Source organism: Festucalex cinctus, chromosome 11, assembly GCF_051991245.1.
Source record: "Festucalex cinctus isolate MCC-2025b chromosome 11, RoL_Fcin_1.0, whole genome shotgun sequence".
Classification (NCBI taxonomy): domain Eukaryota; kingdom Metazoa; phylum Chordata; class Actinopteri; order Syngnathiformes; family Syngnathidae; genus Festucalex; species Festucalex cinctus.
Genome location: NC_135421.1, coordinates 28,221,814 through 28,249,686, shown reverse-complemented (window position 1 = coordinate 28,249,686; position 27,873 = coordinate 28,221,814). Strand labels below are relative to the sequence as shown.

Sequence of the window (27,873 nt, the reverse complement as noted above, 5' to 3'; positions counted from 1 at the left end):
TCCACCACAATAAACTTGCATGTTGCGGTAAACTAACCATCTCTTATTGCAATATTCAAGATTCCAGCTGCTACACATTAATGCTGCTTTTACAATACAAGGCAGTGAATCCATATAATGGCACTTGTTGACTTCCAACCACGAGTTGACACTGAAGTTTTATCAAGTCAAAAGGTCACCCGTCAACAAATCCAGTGCCTCACTTCTGCGCGCATTGTTGAACATCCCCGAAGATATTGTCTGGCAGGATTCGCAACGTGTCAAGTGTTTGTATAACCCGACTTTGTGAATGGCAAAACGTATGTCTGCGTGCGTGCGCGTTTTTGCAGATACATTGTCGAGCGAACGGAGGAAAACCTCGCCGTGCTCAGATAAGGCTTCAAAGCGTCGGAGAAGACGCGAGCGGCCCGTCTCGACTCGACTACCAAACCGTACGTTTCCCGGAGGCGATTATGCGGCAAGTTCCGCACCTTCCCGGCGCACGTTTTAAAGGCATGAACACAAATAGTCGTTAGCGCATCCATTCACATCCATATTCATGTTGTATTCATATTCAAACTGTGGCTGTGCTCTGGTAATCTCACAAAGAAGAGGCAGCGGGCCCTGGAGGGTTGGCGCTTAGCTTAACTAATCTAATCAACGGGAGGAACAGCGCTGCATCTTTAGCCCATTATATAAACATTAATAAACATATGGAGTATGAAGAACACACTAACGTATACGAAAACATTAAATCCTCTCTCATCATCGCAAAAGCCTTTCTCAGTCGGTCGGGCATTGGACAAAGCGCAATGAGATCAGGCCATCGTTGAAAAATAATTTGAGAGTCCGAATATGCTCGTATTACACTTTGATTGCTTCACTGCAGCAATATTTGGAGCAGAAAGTAGGGTAATGCGGTACGGGTACCTACTAGGAATTCATATTGAACCCACCAAGCAAGGCTGACTCCATTGCAAATCATCCAGCTTCAAAAATCGCTCAATTCTAAAATGTTGAGGGATGCTAGCAGAAAAGCATGATAACTGATTAATCAAGCGATTGTCACGTGAGGTGACTCAAACGTCAGCCTTGAAAACGTTCCATTTCATCAGCTTGCGTCATGTTTCATTGTAATTCGCAGCTCTAGTTAGGGCCCGAGCAGCTACCGCTGTGAGGTTTAATAAACTTGAGTTGAGTAATTCCGTACACCGGCAGCCCATTGAAAAAGAGATACAATGCTGCCATCTGCTGGCCATAGTTAGTGGGTGTTTTGGATTTCACAACTCAATGACCAGGTTGCGCTGCACTTAGACATTGCACTGACCACTGCTATATTAAAAAAAAAAAAAAAAAGTAGTTGACGTCACTTAACGTTTATGGCGGCATACATTGTGATTTTGTAAACGTTATTGAACGTTTTTGGCGCGCAAAGAGTTAACTGCCTACCCAATCTAACCACCTCTAAAATGAAGTGTATGCAAAATATGCAAGCTACCTCAGCATCACCTGAACCGGATGTAAATGAGCATTTTCTAATGAGATACATGCATATAATATATAGCATGTGATTTTCTTCTCAGCAAGCTTCATTGGGACCAGTATATTAGCATACTAATTTAAATTCCTTACAAATTTATTCTTTATTAACGACAAGCGCAAAAAGCACTGTTGATCGTGTTGGGACTCAAAAGTGTGGAGGTGTCCGATTTGTTATAGTCTTCAACGGCTGCTTTTGTGTCCAGTACTTGTACTCTCTGAGATCCGTTAGGTTGTTATGGCCCTCTTTAGTAGACAGCATAGCAGAGATTCTACTGCACAGTCTCGGACTCAGTCGCAGGGGTGACAGCTGTCCGCTGACTGACAGCTCGCCGCAGTGTGACAACGAGGAACGTGTGTTTGTGCGGCGTGCGGCCCCATGTATGAGGACACAGTGACAGTCATGTCGCAGCGCCTTGGCCGCTCAAGTCGACGGGATGTGAGAGGCAAAGTCGAGCCAGGCGCCGCGATAAGAATCTCTTTCCATCTGGACTCCTGCCTGGCGTGCGGCTTAAGAGTCTCTACAAGAGGCCGGGCGGGGAAATGAAACCGTGAGGTGAGGGTGAGGCCAGAGAGGAAAGCTGGCAGTGTCCCTCCAAGGAGAGGCGAGAGATAAAATGCTCCGGTGTCGCATGGGCCTCGAGTCCCAATCGATAGCAGCAGACTCAGAAATACAACTTCCCTTGTCTATTCATCTCTACTTTCCAACCTCGATCCACCCTTCTGCTTTCTCCAAATCCACCATTTCTCCACTTGTCAACAGAAGGTTTCCCGCGTGTCTCTCCAAAGATGCTTATCGCCATTTTCCCCAAAAGCTATTCTTCCGCCACGGTGTCTATTCAATCACTTGTTCCCTCTGTCACCCTTGCACTGTCAGGTGCTTCAGTCAGTTGTATTGACAAACTTGCGGGCCGACCTGGCCGGCACCGGCTTAAGGCGCGGGCACGGGCCGAGCTAAATTGACTCTGGAGATTTGGATTGACGTGGCGACCAGGAGTCAGATGCAGGGGCACGTCTGGGAAATTGGGAGATAAGGTTGCATTGTCAGTGACCAGCTTAGGTTTCGCTTATTTAAGGTGGATTGAGTTGATGACAAAACTGTATCGAAAACTTCAAGACCTGTCATGGAAAATTACAATTTCTCACTGTTCTACAATTAGGTGGGTCTCTATAGCGCAGGGTTCACTAATTCCAGTCCTCGAGGTCCGAAGTCCTGCTGGTTTTAGACGTTTCCACCAACTAGCGCACCTGATTCATAAAATCAGCCCATCAGCATGCCTGATAATGATCCTGATCTTTATTATCAGGTGTGTTAATAGGCGGAAACATCTAAAACCTGCAGGACTCTGGACCTCAAGGACCGGAATTGGTGAACCCTGCTATAAGAGTGTCTACTAATCAGGTATGAAATTAAACAAAGTAAATCTTATGTGAGCCTATTTTATGACAATGTGTCGATCTGGAAGTTGGTCTGCACTTCCACTCCACTGATTCAGAACAGTTGGTGCAAATTTGCATAACCGTACCAACACCAAGGGCTCCATTTTAAGGCCCAGCACAAGTCTAGTCTTAAGTGCATAGGTAGAGTTTCCTTTCTTTTGGTATTTTGCTAGACTAACTTCTTTAGTTGTTTTGTTGGTTATTTGTTTCACCCAACTTTTTGGGTTCATTGAATAACCCAATTGAATTGGGTCAAAAAGGTCTGACCAAACCTTTTGAGTTATTTAACAAAAAATGTTCAAGCAAATGAAATGAATAACCCACAAAACAATGTTTTGGGTTGTTTATTCATTTGACCCAACTTTTTGGGTTAATTGAATAATCCCAAAAGGTGGGCCAGTCCCTTTTTGACCCAGTTTTGGGTTATTTTTGACGTCGTTTTAAGACCGCAAACTAGTTGAGACTGAATAATCTGCGACTCTGACTTCATTTGTTCACAATTGCACGATGCCGTAGCCTGTTATAGTCTACTTATTTCTTATCCAATTAATTGACAAATTGATTATTTGATATTACGCTTATACCAGTTTGTACCCCGAGGTGTGTTGTGGATGGTAATAGCTTGTATAGCAAGGCAGCGTGTAATTAAAAGAAAGATAAACACGACTCGGGGTTGTGCTGCAAGCAAGCAACACGAGTGGCATGAATTTAATCAACGATATTTTTTCAAATTGAGCTTTTATGGGCACAGGTTATTTTGTAATACAGAACTGATATCAATCAACAGACAAGAGACAACCTGTACTCCATTACTGCAATTGATACTGAAAAGTTGGAGGACACAGGTCAGATATTTACAATTGAAAAGCTTGGAAATCAAAAGCGGCGTTAAGGAACGTAACCACACTGAGGAGAACGAACCAAACGCACACGCTAATCTTGTGAATGCATTGCTTTGCTTAGAACAGGGTCACATTTCTGCATGAGAATGGATTCATTTCCTCCAGTGACAATGTGGGGGGGGGGAAAAAAAAAAAAAGAAAAAAAAAGACACGGGCCATAAATTTGAAGAAAATCAATTGTGCGGCTCGAGAAATGTGGCATTTTGCAAGAAGCCTGGCAGCCAGGATTAAAAAATAAAATAAAATAAAAATGCCCACCAGCTGTGGTGCGCCTCCAGTGAAATTCGCAACCTTTCTATCTACCGTAAGTCTTCTTCTCAATTTGTGAGGGCTAATGGCAATTGGAAACCGCACGGGGGTGGGAGAAAGTCACCACGTTAGCAATCGCATCAGGCAGAGACTATTTAAAATGCGCCCATATGGCGCCGGTTTGTATGGCGGAAAATGCCTGTGGGAGGTGTAACCAATCACACGGCACTTGAGTTGAAGAGCTCATCATTTATTGGTCGCACACGACTCGGCATTGGCCGACGAACCACGAGCGCGACTTTCTGTCTCCCCAATTCAGCATTTATCCTGCGTGTCGCTTTCTTTATTTCCCCAAATACTCTCATGTTCTGAAGATGGACACTGTCTTGTCAAATTAAGCATGAATGAAGAATGGGAAGAATGAATGGGCTTGTTTTTTCCCCCCCCATTACTGGTATGCGAGGACTGTTTGCAGAAACACGGGGGCATCGTTTTGGAGGTGACTTCTCTGGTGCGTTTTACAACAACAACGACGAAATGAGGCTCCTGAGAGCAAGTAGCGGCACGCTACTGGCTCATCCCGCTGCTTGTTGTACTTGCTCGCGCACAGGCCGGTGTGTAGGATAAAGGACAGCCATGATGGCCATGTCAGCCTGTTGTCCTTTTCTCCACCAATCTAAAACGTGTAGGAGGAAGTCCAACAGACTTGAAGCACAAACGAATGGAACAGATGGCGCTTAGTCAATCACAAACGCTTGCGAGATCTGGAAAATGGAGGTGTGTACATCCAAGTACAAGTGACCTCTCTCGCCTTGCAGACCTTATTTGAATTCACACATTTCACCACCGATAGAACGAAAAAAACAAAAAAAAAAACAGCATGAACTGAGAAGTGCTGAACCTACATACTTTGGAACCACTGATATTGAGGCGGTAACATTTGTAATAAAGAACACATTTTCAGGATAAAAATGAATGAACCTTTCAAATTTAGAAAATACTAAGTAGTAAACTCGTACATGTGCACTGTAAGATTTGTATGAAAATGTATTATTTATTTATCTGAAACTTATAACTGTGAGCCACTGTATTTAACAAACAGTTTGTAATCGGTTTCATATTTGAACAGCTTTGAAATAATGGCTTAATGTTCCATTAATTAACTCATTCACTTGCCGCCATTTTCACATTTCGCAATCCCGTTCGCTCCCGGCTGTTTGACTGGATTTTGACTGATTTTGCAAGGCCCACAGAATATTGTGTTCAATTGCTATAAAAGCATGGAACCTACTAAAACAAAGATTGAAGTCTCTTCTTTCATCAGGAAGAAAAAAAAGTATGTTTCTATCTGTTTCCGTTCTGCAGCAATTAGCATTAGAAGAGAGCTAAGTTTCATCAGTTTTCACAAATCTATTTAAAATTATAAGTAATTGAGCTTTTTTTCTAGATGGCCCTGGTTGATCTCCTTTGCTCTGCTGCCACCTGCTGGCCGTTTGTGTAATAACTACCATTTCTGCAACCGTTCTTTGCAGTTGAGAGGCTGCGTCAAAGCCTTCTGTATGCTCTAGCATAAAAACAAAAAAACAACAACGTATAAATACGTATTTGGGACACTTCGAACATAAAAAAAAAACATATTTATACGTTATTGGGAGCAAATGAGTTTTTTTCATGATTTAGGTGTGAACCCTAACCCTAAGTAAGACATTTTGTTGAATATTTTCCATCAAAAACGGACGTTTAAAAATGGATTCGGCCGCCTATTGAATCGATTCGAGAATTGCGCGATGTAATATCGCGATATATTGCCAAATCGATTTTTTTTTGTTTAACACCCCTACAATAAACAAACCTACACAGCACTGGATGACATTTTAGAGGGGTTTCTAATATTTTGGTCATCCTATCGTTATTAGTTACATAGAACCACAATAATAAAACATGGTGTCAATCAAAACTGAGGATTATTACTTTGGTACAGCCCTTTTATTGGTCGTGTACATCATGTTGTGGCCTGGGAGTCACACAACACTGGCGCATGCCTTCAAACACATCAATCTGTCATCTTTAATCAAATCAATAAACGTTTAACGCGTTCCGAAAGTCACCAATGAATAAATGTTTTCAACTGGGACATTAACGCAAACATTTTCAGGGGCAAAACCCAAAATGAAAAGTGAAAAGTAACCTTTTCCGGCATTACGGAAAGGTGATAATCGTGTATTTGTGCCATGATAGTCAATTACTACATTGTCATCCATATTACCACTGTACACCGCCCAAGGCAGCATGCACAGTTCCATTTTTATTTGATTGATCTAAGTTTAGACACGCGGATAGCTAGCGATAGAGCTCTCACTTTATAACACACAATGCAGGTAATTAGCTTTGCAAACAAAGCCAAGGAAACTCGAGACGGCAAAAACCTTCAACCACTGCATTGTGAAGACATTTTTCCTGCTCCTTCCAAGTATAAACTCGAACCTCTATAAGGTCGTACGTGTTCCAATTTGGGATTCTTGTCAACATACAAATTGTTCACTTATTTTGACACTGGCTTGAAACCAGTCGAGCACGCTAGCCCGAAATAATTATTAGCCGATGGTATCGGCTGTAACTCACCATAAAGTTAATGAGGACAAGCGCTATGGAAAATAGATGAATGGGTGGCTTTTTAAACTGCTTTTCCCATAAATACAATACAAATACAAATCTTTTCCAGGAATAAACTGTCACATTCATAAAACATTTATTATTCGCTTATATTTATGCTGGTGAAAAACAAGTCGTTAACTCATTCACTCGCCGCCATTTTCACATTTCGCAATCCCGTTCGTTCCCGGCTGTTTTACTGGGTTTTGACTGATTTTGCAAGGCCCACAGAATATTGTGTCCAATTGCTATAAAAGCATGGAACCAATCAAAAGAAAGCTTAAAGTCTCTTCTTTCATCAGGAGAAAAAAAAAAAAGTATGTTTCTATCTGTTTCCGTTTCGCAGCAATTAGCATTAGAAGAGAGCTAAGGTTAATCAGTTTTCACAAATTATTTAGAATTGTAAGTAATTTAGCTTTTTTTCGAGATGGCCCTGGTTGATCTCCTTTGCTCTGATGCCACCTGCTGGCCGTTTGGGTAATAACTACCATTTCTGCAACCGTTCTTTGCAGTTGAGAGGCTGCATCAAAGCCTTCTGTCTGCTCTAGCATAAAAAAACACACACAAAAAACGTATAAATGCGTCTTTGGGACACTTAAAACATAAAAAAAACGTATTTACATGTTATTGGGACAAATGAGGTAACAGCATAACGAGTACTGTCACATCCACATCTTGCTTTCTTACTTTCTTAATGGTCAGACAAGCAGATAAGAGAATTGAACGATTATTGACCATAAAAAAAGGCTCTGTTACTATCTCCAAAGGCAGTAAAAATAAAAAATAAAAAAATAAAAATACTAGTTGGCTTCGATTCGGTCAGTGTTTGTACAGAATTGCAATCCAGGAAGAGCCAAAGAAATGGGAAATGGGCTTTTGATAAGTGACAAGGTATATATGGTGACACGTTCTTCGCTTAACACTTCTGGTCTTTATGGAAAAAGGTGTCACAAAAATGCCAAAAAAAAAGATGCACAAGTCTTACTGATGTGTCAAGAATCAGCAATTCAGTGGTTCCAACTATGATGCTTCGTCTGCGTCTTTTTCCTGATAATTGGGTTTCAATTTTTTTTTACTTCAGAGACGTACGGCTTTCGAGGTCCCACGAGTTTCACAATGCACGGTGGTCTTTGTAATACAGTCCCTACATAAAAGGGACTCAATATCAAAAAGAACCTAAGCACATTAGAGGAAGAGTCAAGGACTGATGAACGCAGCCGCCACAGTCGGGAGTTGAGTGCCAACGGTCGGGCGGGGGGTTGTCAAGGTCTCATTTGTCCATAGAGCTTGAAGACGGAGAGTGCAGCTGTTCTTTGGATTCACAAAGGAACGTCAGAGTCTGGGTGACAGAGAACCTCGAGACCCCGTGGCCCTGACTTCCTAAAGCAGGTTAAGAGGTTATGGATATGGGGGAAAAAAAAAAAAAAAAAAAAAAAGTCCCACAACAGCTCCTCTTGTTCTCTCTCACGCGCGTCTATAAATACCGTTTGCTACCAACAGTCGGCCCACATTCACAAAACTGATAAAGTTCAGAAACAAAACAACAGTCACAACAATAATCCGGTGAACCAAATTTGGTCTCCTCCCCGGATGCTTGTTTACGTGTCGAATTCTGACTGGTGCGTTCAGTGTGTCATGGTTTTCACAGTTTTGGGATGACTACTAAAGACAATTTTGCTGCTTAACTCATTCACTCCCAACCATTTTCACTTAAGTGTTTTCCTGGATTTTGACTGATTTTTCAAGGCCCGCGAAATATTATGTTCTATTGCTATAAAAATATGGAACATACCAAAAGAGAGATTAGAGTCTCTTCTTTTATCAGGGAAAAAATAAAAAAATAAAAGTATATTCCTTTCTGTTTCCGCTGTGCAGCAATTAGCAATAGAACATAGCTAAGTTTCATAGTTTTTCACAATTCTGCTTAGAACTGTGGGGAAATTGGCTTGTTTTAACATGGCATGGTTGATCTCTTATACTCTGCTGCCACTCAACCATTTTCTGCAGTAGAGAGACTGCATCAAAGCCTTCTCTATGCTCTGGCATAAAAAAACAAAAAACAAAACATATAAGTACGTCTTTAGCACACAAGACATTTAAAATAGAACGTATTTATACGTTTTTGGGAGCTAATGAGTTAATTTGCTCTTTGACCCTGAGACGAACGTCAGCTGTTCATTTATGACGCCAAGAATGGGAGGGAGTTTCCCAACCATGGCAGCTGTCCTCACTTGTGTGGGCATGTTGGACAGACGTGCGGTGTGTGCGTGCGTGTGCGTGTGTTGTAGGCTGGTGAACAGGTGACACCACGTCGTGCAACATATCCAGTCACCACAGTTAAGACAAGTGGAGCAAAGTTATTACAGTTGATGAGATTCCAATCCTGCTAATACTTGAGCGGACTTGAACGCACCGTGTGTATACCATAACTGGGGCCCCAATCCTCGAAATGCGTCTCGATGCTTAGTGGCGTTACTGGAATCGTATGAAAAAAAAGACCTAAAGGAATCAAGCAGTTTCCCAAAGTGGGAACCATTATAGGACAGACTGCACCTTTTTGAGCATCTGTACTAGTTGAAACCCTTGGGGGCTTTTTTTTTGGGGGGGGGGGGGGGGGGGGTGAATTCAAGTGCTTCGTCTGAGATACAACTTTAATTTAGAGTTTAAGGGTTCCAAAAACAACTAAGACGATCAGAAGTGATCAGAAAGCTGCATTGCAGCTTTCTTTTCCTAAGTTGACATTGTTGAGTTGTAGCACAGTTCATCATAGTAATCGATCGGAATGGTGAAATCCTTAACCTGATCTTGCATTTGACTAACTTTACTACCGGTAGATTACTTATTTTAGATGGGGAAAAATAACAGTCTCTGAATGATCTCTACTTCTGTTTCATTTTTTTTTTCTTTTTTTTTTTTTTAACTTCTGTTTCGACACCGTTGACATCCTGCTGAATCATCCTGCCTGGAGGAGGAAAAGCTCATCTTGCTGTTTTTTCAGACTGAATCACCAGTAGTTCACCCCACTGTGTCTCAATTGCTCAAGATGACACATTATGAAAAAAAATTCAGTTGCGTTAGATTTTTATGATGATTAAATTAAAATATGCATGGTGATTCCAAAATTGCAGATTTTTTTCTAGCATGCCAAGTTATTTTTTTCTCCACAGCTTACCCTCCAGATAAGCAAAATTCCAAAGATTAGCTGTAGGAGCTGATTACGACTGGACTTATCAACCGCGATGTGGCAACTTGTTTGTGCAGTCACAACTGGGATCGTGTGTTCCAAGTTCTATTTTGTTTTATGCTGGTTTTTGGTCGAACCACATAATATTTTCAACTTAAAGTTATGAGGGAAAAAAAGTATGTTTCTATCTGTTTCCGTTTTGCAGCAATTAGCATTAGAAGAGAGCTAAGTTTCATCAGTTTTCACAAATCTATTCAAAATTGTAAGTAATTTAGATTTTTTGTTTCGATGGCCCTGGTTGATCTCCTTTGCTCTGCTGCCACCTGCTGGCCGTTTGTGTAATAACTACCATTTCTGCAACTGTTCTTTGCAGTTGAGAGGCTGCATCAAAGCCTTCTGTATGCTCTAGCATGAAAAAAACAAAACACTTAGAACATAAAAAAAAAAATACGTATTTATACGTTATTGGGAGCAAATGAGTTATATTGTATTGTGACATTTCGATATCCTGACATCCTTACAGTGTAATCAAATCCTAACTGAGCCTGCTTTCTTGTGCAACGTGACTAATTTTTACAGTGTGCCATTTATAACCTTGACATGTCATGACCGTCATGACCCAAGGGTCCCTGAAATCAAATGTGCGCGCATGTATGCTAATATTCCAGCGTGTGTGCGTGCTTTCCAGAGAGACTCACCAGTGAGGTTTGTGCGTGCACTGTAGGAGCCGAGGTAGCGGCCGTCGGTGTTGGGCGTGTAACACTCAAACAGGCCCTGGTCGTGTGCCTGCACTTTGCTGATGTGCAGCACGGCCGAGTCGCGGCTCAGCCTCTCCACGTAGATGTCCTTGCTGTTCACCCGCTGGGCGTAGACGGCGTAGGCGTAGTTGGGCTGGGCCGTGCTCACGATGCGGATCTCCCGGTCCAGCGCCGACGGCAGGTACATGGACCACTCGAAGTCCTGCTCCACTCCTTCCTTGTAGCCCGTCACGTTGCACCAGACGGTCACGTGGGAGCCCTCGGTCCGAATCAGCGGCCCGCTCTGCACCGTCACCACTCTCTGGGCCACAGCGGCGCCCGCTGCGGGAGGGAAGGGGGGAAGAAAAGAACACGGGTTACAAAACGGCACTTTGAAATATTTAGCATGGGCTGTGTTTGCGCACCGCACCTCTCGCAGGAAATAAAGGAACATCTGCAGGTACGCGTCCTCGGGAGTGAGCTTGAGGTGTGCGCGTACACATTTTTTTTTTTTTTTTTTCTCAACGCTTGAATTATTCACTTAGTCTCTTTAACAGCTGCCATCCAATCCTACTCACCACTATTTGGTTTACAGCTAAACGAACTGTGACTGGAATGTAATAAATATGCATTTTAGCAGCTTTTTTTTAACTCATTCACTCACCGCCATTTTCACATTTCGCAATCCCGTTCGCTCCCAGCAGTTTTGCTGGATTTTGACTGATTTTGCAAGGTCCACAGAATATTTTGTTCTACTGCGATAAAAGCATGGAACCTACCAAAAGAAAGATTCAGGAGAAGAAAAAAAAAGTATGTTTCTATCTGTTTCCGTTTTGCAGCAATTAGCATTAGAAGAGAGCTAAGTTTCATCAGTTTTCACAAATTATTTAAAATTGTAAGTAATTTAGCTTTTTTTTTCTAGATGGGCCTGGCCGTTTGTGTAAAAACTACCATTTCTGCAACCGTTCTTTGCAGTTGATAGGCTGCATCAAACCTTCTGTATGCTCTAGCATAAAAAAAACAAAAAAAAAATTAAAAAAAAAACAAAAAACGTATAAATACGTCTTTGGGACACTTAAAACCTAGATAAAAAAAAACGTATTTACACGTTATTGGGAGTAAAATAGTTAAAGACACATTTACACATTCATGCACTAGCATGAATAAATCATGTTTTCATTTTAATCACAAATGATTACAACATGCGCCAATTATCGCAAACTGAATGCTCCATAAATGAAAGCCGTTTATGACTTTTCGGTACATTGTTTGCTGGCAGAGAGTGTATGAATGTTGCCTCATCTGCACATGGACCCAACTGCACCCTGACACGCACACACACAACATTCTCCATTCAGCCAACAGCTACAACCCCCCCACCTCCTCTTTTGGGTCTGGACACAACAGAGCAGTTACACATGCCCAAAATCCAGACAGAGCGACAAGTATGTCGTTTCCTGTCTGCGCAAACAACTGGGATTTGCAGCTGTGTGTGCATGTACGTGTGCGTGTGTGTGTGAGAGTCTTTAAAGGCAGTGGACACAATGCTTGGGCATTAATAATTCACCAGACAGCTTTTTATCTTCTACAGCCTCCCATCCGCTCATAGTAACTTTCCCTTACACTTACACAGGCCTGTTTTTTTTGTTTTTTTTTAATTCCGTGTCATTAGTGTGCGTGAGCGTGTGAGATCACGGATTGTGTTTGTTAGCAGCCTCTCGCTTCAATACTGGCATATCTCTCTGAAAAAGGACGACACCATTGCACATTTGCCGATGCAGTGAGCACAATCGGAGGAAATTGTTTTTTGTTTTTGCTGTGTGTGCATGCCAACATTCACATATATATATATATATATATATATATATATATATATATATATATATATATATATATATATATATATATATATATATATATATATATATATATATATGTGTGAGGTGTGTGTCATGCCAATTTTGCCAGTCTATCATATTCATAATTTCCGTCAGGTCTTCTATCAACTGTAATTCCACTCCTGTGCATCTTAAATCCACTCAAATCTTGTATTTCCTTTAAGAGTCCTTGAACAGGATTTAAATTGAGCTGCCATGGTGACTCAAAGCAATAAAAATAAATAAATAATAATAATAATAATATGCATGCAGTAATCATGAGGTATTGTTATGTTTCTCCACTGAACTTATCGGCTATGAACTCACAAGCTGTCTCATCTTGAAAAAAAGTGAATATTTCAAACTAAGAAGTGAAAAAGCTTCATTTGGCCAAAGGATACAATAATCTGCACATCAGCGCCATTCAAGCAATATCTTAAAATGACATTAACGCTGGATAATATTGCTTTCAAGAATGGAAGCGGGCTAAAACTCCCACTCACAAGGTACATTCATAGATAAAACTCCGGGATATTGTTAAAGGCTTAGTTAATAAGATAAGTGCTTTGTAATTATATACTGTTTATTATTAGCACTGCTCATTTGTACATTGCGGCTCAGCTGAAAAATGTATTTCTTCAAGCAAAAATGTACTGAGCATCAATTCATAACAATGCACAACACATGGATTTCCTTTACTCACAAGTATGCAACTTTGTATCTATGCAAATATACATGAGCACAGTTTTTTCAACCTTTACAGCCAAGGCACCCAATTTTACATTTCAAAAATCTCACGGCACATCGCCAAACATAAACGTCGCAAAGTGTTATGTACACTAAAAAAATCATTTCTTCTCAACTTAGTCACAAATTAACTGTCGTCAAATCGGGGCTAATTTAATTCACACAAATCTGGCATGTTCGCAGGAAGTCATGACTTATTTTGTATAAATCTAATGGAAGAGTATTGAATTGGTCTTCCTGTCATTAAATTTCACTGCCATAGATAGAAGAACTAAGATATTTTTGTAATTAATTAAAAATAAATAAATAAAAAATTAGGTGCAATTGACGGCTTTTCCACAGCACTGCTGATCATCTCTAATGGCACACTAGTGTGCCACAATACCCTGGTTGGGAATCAGTGTATTATTATTAGACCATGCACATATGGCTAACCATCGGGACTCCAAAGTAACAGTTATGTTTCCAAGAATAAAAAGGCACAGTAATTGTCAAGCTGTAAAAGTCAGAGTCAAGGGTACAAAGGTGCGTAGTGATTGCGAAAGAAACTTTCAACAAGGAACAAGCTGCAATCATTGTCAGCAAAGGTTTTTTGTTTTGTTTTGTTTTTTTAATTTAGTCGACCTTGTAATACAGCTGCAAAACCTTGACAATACGTCCTGATGTCAAGAAGAAATCATTTAGTTTACTGTGGTTATATAAAGCACGATATTTGCATAAGCCGCAAGGAAGTTCTGGTATTTCCAAAACGCTAAGAAAACCAATGCATTGGATGTGTTAGCCAGGAATCAGAGATCGCAGTAACTAAAATACTGTGGTGTGAAAATAAAGAATATCTGGCTGAAGGATGCAGTTGGTGAAAAAAACAAACCAAAAAAAAAAAAATCTATCTATCTATTAGGGGTGTGAATTGGCTAGTACCTGACGATTCGATTCGTATCACGATTCACAGGTCACGATTCGATTCGATACCGATTAATCCCGATACGAATTTATAAGTCGATTGTTGCGATTTTTTTTCATTCAAATTTAGAAAATACTAATCAGTAAGCTTGTAGAGTGTAAGATTTATATGAAAATGTATTATTTATTTATCTGAAATTTCAGTCTTATAGAGGTTGTAATCTGTTTCATGTTTGAACAGCATTAAAATAAAATATTAAGGCTTAATGTTCCGTTCATAACATTCTTCCATGCTCAAGGTGTGAATCCTAACCCGAAGTCAGACATTTTGATGAATATTTTTCCATTAAAAATGGACGTTTAAAAATCGATTCACACACACACACAAAAACAAAAAAAAAGGCAAAGATGATAAGACGTTGAATCGGTAAGACTACCGAATGAACAATTCTGAGCTCTTTAAAAAAAACAAAACAAAAAAAAAAAAAAACGATTTTTTTTTAATTGAATCGATTCGAGAATCGCGCGATGTAGTATCGCGATATATCGCCGAATCGATTTTTTTTTTTAAATAATTTCTGCACATAAGGATCTCCGACATATGCTTTGAACTTTAACGCAGTTGTGCAATTTGCATAACCAATGAAAAACTACTCACACGACTGGTGTATGAACCGAACAACTTTTCCAAACAGCAAATTAATTGGACTTAAGAGCAGATCTAAAGAAACTTATCATGGTATGAAGACATGGACGAAAAACAAGTTGGCAGAGGTCAGAGTTTGCGCCAATGAAACGATCTCGCGATGGAAACGAGGACTATCTGGAACTGAGCAAGGTCCTGTGACTCCTGTTTGCCTTTATGATAACGGTTGGAGTTCATTGAGACCTGTCCCAGACCAGACATCACGATGGAGAGTCCCAAGTGCAGCAGAGAAGCCAGTGGACCTCTAAAGAAGTAGCTTTTAGCGGTCATATTCTACACCAACAGGAAGGAGCAAAGGCTATCTGTGGCTACACGAGGATCCACAACCTTTACGATCTCATTTCAAGTTCTTCTGGGCCTGCGCCAGGCACAAGCGCTCAAGAGAAAACGGTAAAAAAAAGAAAAGACAACACATTTGCGGATAAGCACACTCGTGATGAGCCACGTACGCCCTCAAGGCACAAAACTGTGCTTTTTCTCCGAGAGTGTATGCTTAAGAGTTTCTAAGTTTGCCTCAAAGTTCGGCATGCCTCTGAGACAATGTAAATATAAACGCAGCGCGGCATTATGGGATGCATCGGGTAAAAGGATCCGCCGTCTATTCTGACTCAGGCCCGATTCCCGTTTTACATCGCAATGATGTCAGAACGCTATAATCTGGCGGGCGCTCGCTTCCGCGGCGTTGCGCCGCTGCTGCGTCACCGCTGCTCATGTTTCAGAGACTCATCTCAAAAAACGTATCGCATTACCCGTGCATGCGAAATAACGCGCGGCATCTGCTGAGGAAAAGTTGCTTTCTCACTCCCGATTATATTTTAACCCCCTTTCCCTCCGTGTTTCAACCGCCTTCAATCCCTTCGTCTGCATCTCAGCCCTTCAAGCCTTCTCTTTACGACTCCTCTCATTGCCTTTTGCGCTTCTGTGTCTTTTTCAGGCGGGATTTAAACAGCTCTTACCAGACTTCAAAGTGCCCGTCGCTTCTGTGGGCTGTTTAGAGAAGCTGACAATGACATCGCAAACCCTGCAGACCTTCAACTGATCGCTGCATCCCGCTACCTCCCAACCACAAGAATCCAACTCTTACCACCCTTCGCAATCGGCGCGCTCGCGGTTCTTCCCCACCTCTGGCAACAACGCTTGAGTCAGTCCCGGTTTGTGCCCGTATTTGCTCGATGAGGCCTCCGATTTGTCTATTATTAACACGCATCTCCATCATCGCTCTCCTTCCCGCCTTCACTGCCTCTAGTGTGTCATAACCGCATCCCACACTACACTACGCATCAAGTATGCGTTTCGTGCAGGATGCTGTTCCATCTCAACGGACGAACCCTGCGCACGACCTCACTGTACATGAGCTGCCAGGAGACATGGGCAGATGACTCCAAAACATACTCGCGCACACACGCAGTCAGGAAGCTACAAAAGAGGATTATTCTAAGTGAAGGGGTGGGGGGGGGGGGGGTACGCACTAATCCAATCATTTGTGGCCACTGTCTTATTCTCAGTGGGTTTCAGGGCTACTAGCACTCAAGCCCACTCGCATCACTCTTCCACGACATGCCATAATTACACACCTAAGAAGGTGTATAATAAAAGCGCTGCAGGGTGTAAGTGATATAGAGGGCAACAAAAGAGCATGAGAGGAAATGCAATCATATGCTCCTGATAACCGTACTGTACAAATAAGACCAGCATGGCATGCCGGCTCTGAGGTGACTGGCACCATAAGCAGAATTTCCACTTACCGTATTTTCACGACTATAAGGCGCACCTAAAAGCCGTCGCTTTTTTCAAAAACTGACCATGCGCCTTATAATCAGGTGAGCCATAAATATGGATCAATATTGAGCCGCAACAGGTCTCGCTGTCAAGACGCTATCGGTGACCCTGCACGATCGGTGACGCGCATGCGCAGAAGATCCCGCCATCTTGGATCGCTAGCTAATACTAATACTTTACCTCAGAGAAAATAATAAAACAGCTGTTTATTCATTTTGGGAGTGAATGGAGTTGTCAGAAAGCTGCTTTGTAATCTGTTAATAAAGTTTGACTGACCTATCTGACTGTTTTGTTGACATTCCCTTTAGCGCAGCGCCATCTAATGGATGCATAATGTAACCCCAGCCTCTACTATAGCGCCTTATATATGGAAAAAGTTTGAAAATATGTCATTCATTGAAGGTGCGCCTTATAATGCCCACCACTTGGCCACACCAAATTTGCTGACTGGGAAGCTTCAAGTGTTATTTCGTCAACCATCAATTATTAATAATAAAGAGGAAAGTAATCTCAAATATGGCTTGCTGAATGCCTTTGTTACAAAAATAAAACTGTCACAGAAAACAGGACCAGAATGATGCGGTTGTTATTATGTTTCTGAAGCTAATAACGGCCTGTCCCGATTGTGTGAATGAACATATGCTCCCATATTTCTCTCGCTCCCACGCACCCATTAACTTTTACAATAAAAACTTTAAGGGACAGATTGGCAGTGACACGGAGCAGAATAAACTCCAACCGGCGATGTTTGAATTAATTATTAACGCGCTGAACGTGGACGCAGTCAACGTCCCCTCCTCCTGAGAGAGGATCAAAATCCTCCTCAAGATCTGAGACCCTATGAAGCTTCTCAGACAGCGAGGTAGCGATGGGAGAGGAAAAGAAGTGATGGTGTCGGGAGAAGAAGAAAGTAAGGAAAGGGTGAAAGCCAGAGAGAGAACGACATCCGCCTCCAGGGTGCTGAACGCTACAGAAATGTGCAGAACTAAGAGAATCTGGAAGCGTACAACTGCCTCATGTGCGGTACATATGTGAGACACAAAAGGGAAAGATCGGGAACATGGCGTTTTTCAGAAGCGCTTCTTCTCCCTCCAGTGCTCTAAAAGCATTAAGCCTGTTAGCATTATTGTCATGGAGCAAAAGAAAAAGCAAGACCAATTCCAAAAATATAGAAAGTGGAGAGAGAAAACAGTTTCATAGATGACAACGGTCAACCTTGAAGAGATAAAAGGACCATTCTTGTAAGTCACACATCTGAAAGTTTGATAAACGCAAGCAAGCATCCAAAATGCCCTCATTAAGCTATAAAGGACAGCCGAGTCATCCGGGCCTGACAAAATTAGTCTGCTGGTGTCTATATATAGCAAAATCAATCCCGATGGAACAGCGATATACTACTGGAGACTTAATGCCCGTTTTTGACAGGCATGTGGAACGGAAAAGTTTCATTTTAAAAGTCACTGTTATGTCTTGGGTGGGTGACTGGTTAGCACGTCCGCCTCCCAGTTCTGAGGACTCGGGTTCGAGTCCGGGCTCCGGCCTTGCTGGGTGGAGTTTGCATGTTCTCCCCGTGCCCGCGTGGGTCTTCTCCGGGTACTCCGGTCTCCTCCCACATTCGTCTTTGTGTGCCCTGCGATTGGCTGGCAACCAGTCTAGGGTGTAACCCCGCCTACTGCCCAGAGCCAGCTGAGATAGGCTCCAGCACCCCCCGCGACGCTTGTGAGGAATAAGCGGTCAAGAAAATGGATGGATGGATGGATGGATGGATGGATGGATGGACCTATGAGCTAAAAGGATGATTACCCAAATAGTGTCAAATTATAGAAGTACTACGATGAAATCCTACTAAATTATCAGGACATTGTTCAACATCAAGATGCTTTTCCATGTTAATAGATTAACAGGCGTATACTAGACAACCTTTGGTATATTCAGTTAAAACCCTTGTTTGTTTTCGCTTTTGGTGTGGCTTGTGTCATCTGATTGCAGGATGTCTTTTCATAATGTCAAGGAGGATCATTTGCTCAAATATTTAACTCATTCACTGCCAGCCCAGTAAAAATGGATCTTTGACGTGTATAGCCGTCAGTGGCACTGAATGAGTTAAAGTGCATTTGGATTTTGGTTACCGAGGACGGACGATTTTACGGTCACTCACTAATAAACCAAACCTCCCCATTAGCTTTCTTTCAAACGATTACAGTATTATTATCTTTAATTATGGGAAAACGGACCAAGTTTACAAAACCATCATTTGATTTGGGACAAAGGAATTATCATGAAATGATTATGAAATTTTAGATCTGCTTGATATGCAGGGACAAGTGGCTTGTACGTGAAGAAGGTAACCACAGAGCAACAAAGACACTTTTTTTTTCCTTTGATATTTGCTCCCCCGCAATCTCACATTCTTGAACCTTTGATTGATGAGCTCCCTGCAGCATCTCATATTACAAATTCAGGCTGTGTCCTCCCAGTTACGACGGCTTGTCCTTCCTGTGGTGATCATCACCCGCCGCAATAAATTGTTACAAATCAGTGTCGCAGCAACCACTGACCAACTCACTGAGTTAATCCCCATATTTATTGGCTATTTTATTATTTGTACTGGTTTTAACTCATTTACTCCCAATAACGTATAAAATCGTTGTTTTTTTTAATGTTCTAAGTGTCCCAAAGACGTATTTATACGTTTTTTTGTTTGTTTTTTTTATGCTAGAGCATACAGAAGGCTTTGACGCAGCCTCTCAACTGCAAAGAACAGTTGGTAGTTAGAAATGGTAGTTATTACACAAACGGCCAGCAGGTGGCAGCAGAGCAAAGGAGATCAACCAGGGCCATCTAGAAAAAAAAACTCAATTACTTTGAATTTTAAATAGATTTGTGAAAACTGATGAAACTTAGCACTCTTCTAATGATAATTGCTGCAAAACGAAAACAGATAGAAACATACTTTTTTTTCCTGATGAAAGAAGAGACTTTAATCTTTCTTTTGGTAGGTTCCATGCTTTTATAGCAACTGAACACAATATTCTGTGGGCCTTGCAAAATCAGTCAAAATCCAGTAAAACAGCCGAGAGCGAACGGGATTGCAAAATGTGAAAATGGCGGCGAGTGAATGAGTTAAGAGAGAGATGGGATAACTTGTTTTTTTGTTTTTTTTGTGGAAAACAAACATCGTGATTTCCCAGTATTGAATGGAAATATCGTCAGCCGCGAGACAGGTGCTCATGACACGGAGAAACAAATCGAGGAAGAGAGGCCCGAGCCTTCAGCTTCCATTAGACGGGCCGGTCAACAGCTGACAAACACTTAAAGTAACTGGCCATTACGGCCTCAATCGGGGCAGAGAGGATGTGACATTGCCTACAATGGGAAGATGAAGTGGATTCCATTATAGGTCGCCATTTCCTGGTTGCTTGGATTTTCAAGTAAAAAAAAAAAAAAAAAAAAAAAAAAAAAAAAAAAAAAAAAAAAAAAAAAAAAAAAAAGAGGCAGCCAGGTGGTGCGCATGGTGCGGGGATTACAAGATTTACATGCTGGGGAAATCATTTATGAATTGGGGGGGGGGGCTTTATAACCGAGCGGTTTGATGAAGCAATCCCTGTTCAGTTTGGGCAAGATACACTTTTTCCAAAACAACCCAATGATTGACAGATGTGCCGTTTGTTTTGTTTGTGTCCGTACAGAGAAAAGTAGTGAAAACATCCTGGTCAATATGATGCAATCTATTATTCATTTCTACAACAACCGAGTTTAATAATGGAACACGTACAAACAAAGTAAGCTATTATAACCTGAGCGAGAACAGCATTCGAAGGTTTCGATATTATTGACGTTGTTGTACCTTCCTGACAGCCTGGTATTATCGAACGTAGTTTGAAAATATTGTTTTTGGGCAAGCTCATTAAAAAATAATATTAACCAGGGTGAACATGTCAGTTATCATTATTATTATTTTTTATTATTATTACAGTTAGGAATGTTACTTAACAAGGCAAGATTGTGACGCTGGAAATTATTATCTAGATGAATCTATAGCATAATATGAAATAAATTGAGTTTGATCAGTTTCTCGGAGCAGTTATGCTCTAAAAAAAAACTGTTGGTTCGAAAGGGTCAATTTGAATTGAATTTTCTGGGTCATTTTTATAAAACCATTTTTTATTTTTTATTTTTATTATGTGCAAAACAAACCAGAAAGTTAGATTAAATTGAACCAAGTCGTGGATTGGTCTATTTTTCACCGCAAATGAAGAAGATGATGAAGATTCTCCTTTTTTTTTGTCATTTACTCAAAATTTGACCTCTGAATTTGACCACTGGGGCAGGAGGTTGCGTAAGTGCCCAGAGAGCAGTTGTGTTATTTTTTGACCCAACTATTTTTATAGTGTATGTTGGTCCTATATGGGGCAGACCTTGGTTGTAAAATGTTAGCAAAAGAATTTTTGAAAGTGGTTATGGAATAGAAAATGCAACAAGTAGGAAATGGCCGTTTAGCAATTCTGAAGTTTGGGATTTGTATCGAGACTTTTCATCTCCTTGTACTTGCGTGTTTTTTTGTTTTTTTTTCTCGAAGTAATTCATTTTTCCCCCATACTCCAAAACCATGCATGCTTGGTTCATTGAAAACTCTAAATTGTCCATCAATAGATCTATATGCTTCCTGCAATTGGTGCAAGACCAGTCCAAGGACAACCAATGCTTTCGAAAATAGATGAATGGATGGTCTGAATGTGTAATTTTCTGAGACATACATTGAATGACAATGTCAGCCAATTCAGAGATAAAAGACCCGATGAAGGATTTTTTTTTCCACTCTGCGGGATCCAAATGATCAAAAAGGTGGTGGCGAGACCGCAACTTATTCTGTGGAATGATGTGAATGCACAGCCAGCGGCACAGACTGATTTCTTTTGTGTAGCTCTCGCAATATTTACCAATGGGTGGTACTTTGTTTGCAGGCATTAATGAATGTCACAGCAGCCACTATAGATCGTTTAATCGTAATATATTCACTACTGCTATGTTTAAGGCTCATAGGGCATCGGCACAGTGCGACCATAATATGGCCCGGCTCGTGGTTCTGCTCAGTCAGAGGAAGACGATTCGATTAGGGAAGCTCAGAGTGCCAAAGTTAATGTAAAGACACTTTTTTTGCAATGTAAAAATAATCGAACGAGCTGCTTCATGGTCCATGCGCCATTTATACACCGAGCTTTCAGTAAAATTTGTTACGTGCTGATATACTGCATGTGTTGGCCCCAATTACCTTGTCCTGAAAATACATGAAAAGCACTTCTGAAAATGCCAAATATGAAAACAAATTATGTTTAGAGAGTTCAATACAGAATGCATTCTAACCTGCCAGAACATTAGGTACATGTGCACAATAGTCAAACATCACGATACGATATTATCACGATATGAAGCTCACGATATGATAATTATCACCATATTGTGGAGAGGTTGGCGATATTTAAAAAAGGTCACAATATTGTAAAAAAAACAAAACCTCATACCAAAAAAAGCACAATATTGTGCTTTTGTACATAACAGTAATGAATAATAAAGCACCTACAATATCAATAACAATATTTGAGGCATTGCTGTCGACTGATGATGACATCACCTGTGCTGAGGAAGTAAGTAACGACCAATCATGGCTCAGTTTACTGACCAAACCTAGAAAACAGGTGAGCCATGATTGACGGTTACATATTTCCTCCGCACAGGTGATGTCATCATCAGTCGACAGCAAGTAGAAAAAAATACATTTTAAAAGGTATTAATTGTACATGAAAAATAATTAAGTTATCAAATTCATTCTGGACAAAATATTAACTTTTCACTGCTGAAAATTGTTCAATGGGTCAAGTATCCCTTTAAACATTGAAGGGCAAAAACATCCCTAATGAAAATTAAATTGCACTAATAAACTAGCCACTAGACGGTGCTAGAACTGCACAAATGGAAATCAACCTGACTTTTTTTTTTTAACAGATGTGCTCCTTTTAAATATTGTGAACACGACGACGACGATATTGTGGCACTTTTAATATCACGATATCACAATATTGCCCTTATCGTGACATCCCTAGTGCACAATGTGCTAAAAGGTAGCTAACAGACTGTTGCCTCATGTTTACACGCAGAAAACTCTTACGAAAAAAAAAAAAAAAAAAAGTTTGGCAGTCGTTTACGTGGGGCCATTCGACAGCGTATCAAAAAAGCCTGAAATGGGACCCCTGCTTTTTGTTACACGCGCTTCATGTCATCCATCCGCCTCCTGTGCTAGGCTAACTATTCTTAAATGATAGCTCCCCTGGGCTACTGGGGCCATGACCCCCACCTGTGTGGCTGCACAGAACAGCTGGTGAGAGCGGGACGGGAGCAGCGGGGTGATTTTCACGCCTGATTCCGACTTCTAAGTCATGTGTTGCTTCTTGCGTGCTGAGGGAGTGCGCGTACGCAACGCGCTGGAGGGGCTGCAGCAAGCTGACGGCGCATGTGGCCGCTCCACATCATTCTTCTGTTTGTTATGGAGCCACAATGAAGACCTTGGGTCATGAATGATATTTTACTTTAGTAACCACTAGGGATGTAACGATATCCAAACGTCATGATACGATATGAAGCTCACGATACGATAATTATCACGATATTGTGGGGAGGTTGGCGATATTTAAAAAAGGTTACAATATTGTAAAAAAAAAATAAAAATGGGCTCATACTAAAAAAAAAAAGAAAAAAAAAGAACAATATTGTGATTTTGTACATAGCAGCAATATTGTTATTTTTATTATGTTATTATTATTATGATGTTAATGTACGCACACATTGAGTTCCTCCACATATTAACTTGCTTCACATGCATATTACGTTCCCCTTCATCTGACAATTAGTGTCGATTTTAAACATAGAAGGGCCAAAACATCCCTAATGAAAATTAAACTGCACTAAAAAAACTAGCCACCAGAGGGTGCTAGAACTACACAAATGATCAATCCACCTGAGTTTTATAAGAGATGTGTTGCATTTAAATACAATAAATGGATGGCAATAAATGGATGGCAGGTAACTCTCGCTCACCGCTTCTGTTTCAACGGGAAACACATTCCCAAACGTAAATTTCAGGCTACAGGCTGGGTATTTTGCAAGCGATCATAATGATTTATTAAGCGAATGCTGAAAGACGAACGTTCCATCGCTCTCTGCTGAAGAGATTCCTTTCTTCCGCCCACTCCCACAGCTGACTTGCCTCACAGTTGGACCGTGATGTGGAAAAATGATCCTTTTTTTTTTTTTTTTTTTTTTTAAAGCGTTGTTTGAAATGGATAATCAGCATTCAGCGAGTCTTTAGAACTCTTTAAATGACATTTTCAAAGATTTCCTGTTTAATATCTCATCAAGTGGCACCCAAATTCGGTTTTGCGTCCGCTCATGCAGGAAATCCACTGTTACTCAAATTGTATTTCGTCTGTGGATCCTCCGCTATGTAGATTGTCGTCATCCTGACTGGGTTGACTCAAGGTCAGCGCGAGGCTTTTTGAAAACAAGGGCTGAGCCTGATCAAAGATTCAATAAACTGTTAACTCATTCACTCGCAGCCATTTTCACAAAAGTAGTCCCGTTCGCTCCCGCCTGTTTTACTGGATTTTGACTGATTTTGCAAGGCCCACAGAATATTGTGTTTTATGGCTATAAAAGCATGGAACCGATCAAAAGAAAGATTAAAGTCTCTTCTTTCATCAGGAAAAAAAAAAAAAAGTATGTTTCTATCTGTTTCCGTTTTGCAGCAATTAGCATTAGAAGAGAGCTAAGTTTCATCAGTTTTCACAAATCTATTTAAAATTGTAAGTAATTGAGCTTTTTTTCTAGATGGCCCTGGTTGATCTCCTTTGCTCTGCTGCCACCTGCTGGCCGTTTGTGTAATAACTCCCATTTCTGCAACCATTCTTTGCAGTTGAGAGGCTGCATCAAAGCCTTCTGTATGCTCTAGCATAAAAAAACAAAACAAAAAACAAAACAAAAAAACACACACAAAAAAAACGTATAAATACGTCTTTGGGACACTTAGAACATTAAAAATAAAAAAGTATTTACACGTTATTGGGAGCAAATCAGTTAACTATTTTCATGTCCAGTCCCTACCTAATTTCAAGAAAGGCAGAAGTCGTGCAGTCTTGCTCAGTGACGAGATGTATTTGCACTTTAGCTCATTTGTGGTGGTTACAAAACTAGCCTTTTATTGTCTTCTATTTTTTTCTCGCAATTTAACACCACCTACATGAATGCTTATTTCATGTTTGACCTGAAGCTGTTAGCGTAGCTTATCTGTCTTTGTGGTGTTTGCAGTGGTGAAACATTGTACTTTTTAGTGGCATAGTTTGCATAATACCATTATTATTTTTTTCCCCTGATTTTATAAAAAAGCATAATCCTTGAATCCAAATGTAATAAACTTTGGAGCTCCCACTATGATACATGTTTCACAAAAGGTGCCCTCTGCACTCCAACATCACAGGATACTGTTGGCTTGCCAGTTTTGGGCGCACTACACCAAAAATAACTTTCTTTCAAAAACAAAACAAACAACACTATTTTCAAATTTGAGCTCAAGTCTTTCATAGGTTTTAACCAAGCAAGTCCCTTAAGCCTGATTTGAGTCGCCCACCTCAAGAGATTGAATGTTTGTGGACTCCCGCTTCCATGTCGGAGTTGTTATGAGCAGAATAATGGAGCCCGTGAGTCGGGCCATAACATGGCTGCAGCCAAACTTACCATAGCTTATGTCATGTTATTATTTTTATTCCCTGCAATCTACTGAATTTGCAATGAGCGATTAATCAATTATTCTGCTCGTAAAACAGCGCTCAAGGGCCATCGATTCGACCCACCAGAGGCCACCAAATGTTGTATACCTTTTATTGCCGCGCTACGCGCCATCAAGCAAATACTCTGGATGCAACATTAATTTTAAACTGTAGATATGCAGCTGCACATCTCGGTCGCAGGCTGTGCCAAAGCGGATAAAACGGCGTCAGAGTCGCATATGGCGCAGCGGTGTCAACATTTTGACGTGCAAGGAAAATTGGGTTTGTTTGAAGATTGTTCTCCACTAACCTTATTCGGGAATAAATAATTCAAGGTGCAGCTGGGTGGCATGAGCGCTTCGCCCGTCTCTGATCACAAAAGGTACAACAAATTTGTGCTTGTGATCATCTCCGTGATCTACACACGCAGACCCCGACATTGGGAACGCTCGCAAAATCTAACAAGGGCCAAGAAAATAATTGTATTGGCATTTAACTCATTCACTCGCCGCCATTTTCACGTTTCGCAATCCGTTCGCTCCCGGCTGTTTGACTGGATTTTGACTGATTTTGCAAGGCCCACAGAATATTGTGTTCTATTGCTCTAAAAGCATGGAACCTACCAAAAGAAAGATTAAAGTCTCTTCTTTCATCAGGAAGAAAAAAGGATGTCTCTATCCGTTTCCATTCTGCAGCAATTAGCATTAGAAGAGAGCTAAGTTTCATCAGTTTTCACAAATCTATTTCAAATTGTAAGTAATTGAGCTTTTTTTCTAGATGGCCCTGGTTGATCTCATTTACTCTGCTGCCACCTGCTGGCCGTTTGTGTAATAACTACTATTTCTGCAACCGTTCTTTGCAGTTGAGAGGCTGCATCAAAGCCTTCTGTATGCTCTAGCATAAAAAACTAAAATAAAATAAAAAAAAAACGTATAAATACGTCTTTGGGACACTTAGAACATAAAAAAAACGTATTTATACGTTATTGGGAGTAAATGAGTTAAACAGCGGGCGGTTATGCTCTCATGTGGCCGTTAAGCCTCCTGGTTTTGTTTCTAACTGTGGGGGCAAAAGAAATGGTGTTAAAAGCTAAGTTGTAAAACTGGTTTACACTGATCACCCCCCCTCATCACCACCACCACACCACCTACATCAACACACGCTATTACCAAAACCATTAACTCCTTTTGAACACCTGCTCCCCCACTCGTCCCATCATTCCATCCCCCACACGCGCCTCATTTATCCAACAAAGACTTCACTCTTAAACAAGTCAAATACAGAACTAGGAATTATGAACAAACACACATACGCCAAAAAAAAAAAAATGCTAATATAGTGTCATGTTCAAGCGCAATCACTTTGAGCGTTGGTGTTAATTAGTAAAATCGTACACTCCCCTAAAAACCGCACAGTCGTCCCTAATTATCCATCTTGAGCTCATGCACGATTGCGACGTGACAGCTGCGTCTACTTGATGTCGACTGGCGATGATTTTTGTGTGACTGGCAGCTCGCTCACTATCAGTTCGCAGGTTTGCGGATTAAGCCGCAGATCGGGGAGGGGGGAAAAAAAAAACTAATTAACTATTAATTAGTGCGCTTCAAACAGACTTTTCCGCCATTGTCAGTCATTTTGCCTTTCAGGCAGCAAAAGACATGTGCTTGTGAATTCATGCATTTATGCATAAGCAATTAGACACACAAACACACACACACACACACACACACAACTCTTTTGGTTCTTGCTGTAAAAGTCGGGAGAAAGCACATTAACGGAGCATAATGCCAGCCTGAGCGGAATGCTCTTTGTAGGAACAAAAGTGTACTTTTAGAATAATAAATAATGAAAAAAAAAAAAAAAACACATGCAGACAATTAGTCGCGCGCATCGGGTGTGCGAGCTACTGAATATGGATCATCTCATTGCAGGTGGGGAGTGGTCGCCATAGTTACAAGAAGGTAGGGAGCGAGACGACAATGAACGATAGCGGCATCTTGTGAAGTGTGATCTCTGTGTGTGTGTGAAGAAGTAAAACGGAAGCCTCTGGCTGGCCCTTCATTATCACTTTCAAAGCCTGACAGCAAGAGGGGCGGAGCAGACAAAAATCCCAAAGGGGTGGGGGGGGATGGGTCTTAGTTGGTCTGTTCGGCAAAGCAGTAAAGGTGCTGTAAACAGTCCAAGGTGGCTTCAGCTTTTACACACAGATTCGCCCTCGAATCAATCCAACTTGCTAAAAGTGAGACGCCAAAGTAAAAAGGAATAACTAAAAATATCCGAAGCATCAATCTACATTGCATGGTTGCAAGTGACAATTCAATGTTTTTGTTCTCAGGTGGCACAGTATACCGTATTTTTCGGAT

The 27,873-nt window shown here is 41.0% G+C and overlaps 1 protein-coding gene across 4 annotated transcripts in view; it reads right to left on the bottom strand.

The window, feature by feature from the left end:
- The window catches only part of igsf3 (immunoglobulin superfamily, member 3), a 118,589-nt gene that overhangs the window by 72,201 nt on the left and 18,515 nt on the right, over positions 1 to 27,873 (bottom strand). For all 4 annotated transcript variants that reach the window (XM_077537284.1, XM_077537282.1, XM_077537285.1 and 1 more), the window contains one exon: positions 10,644 to 11,024. In XM_077537284.1, the coding sequence (XP_077393410.1) occupies positions 10,644 to 11,024 (381 nt within the window). The remainder of the gene's footprint in view (positions 1 to 10,643; positions 11,025 to 27,873) is intronic.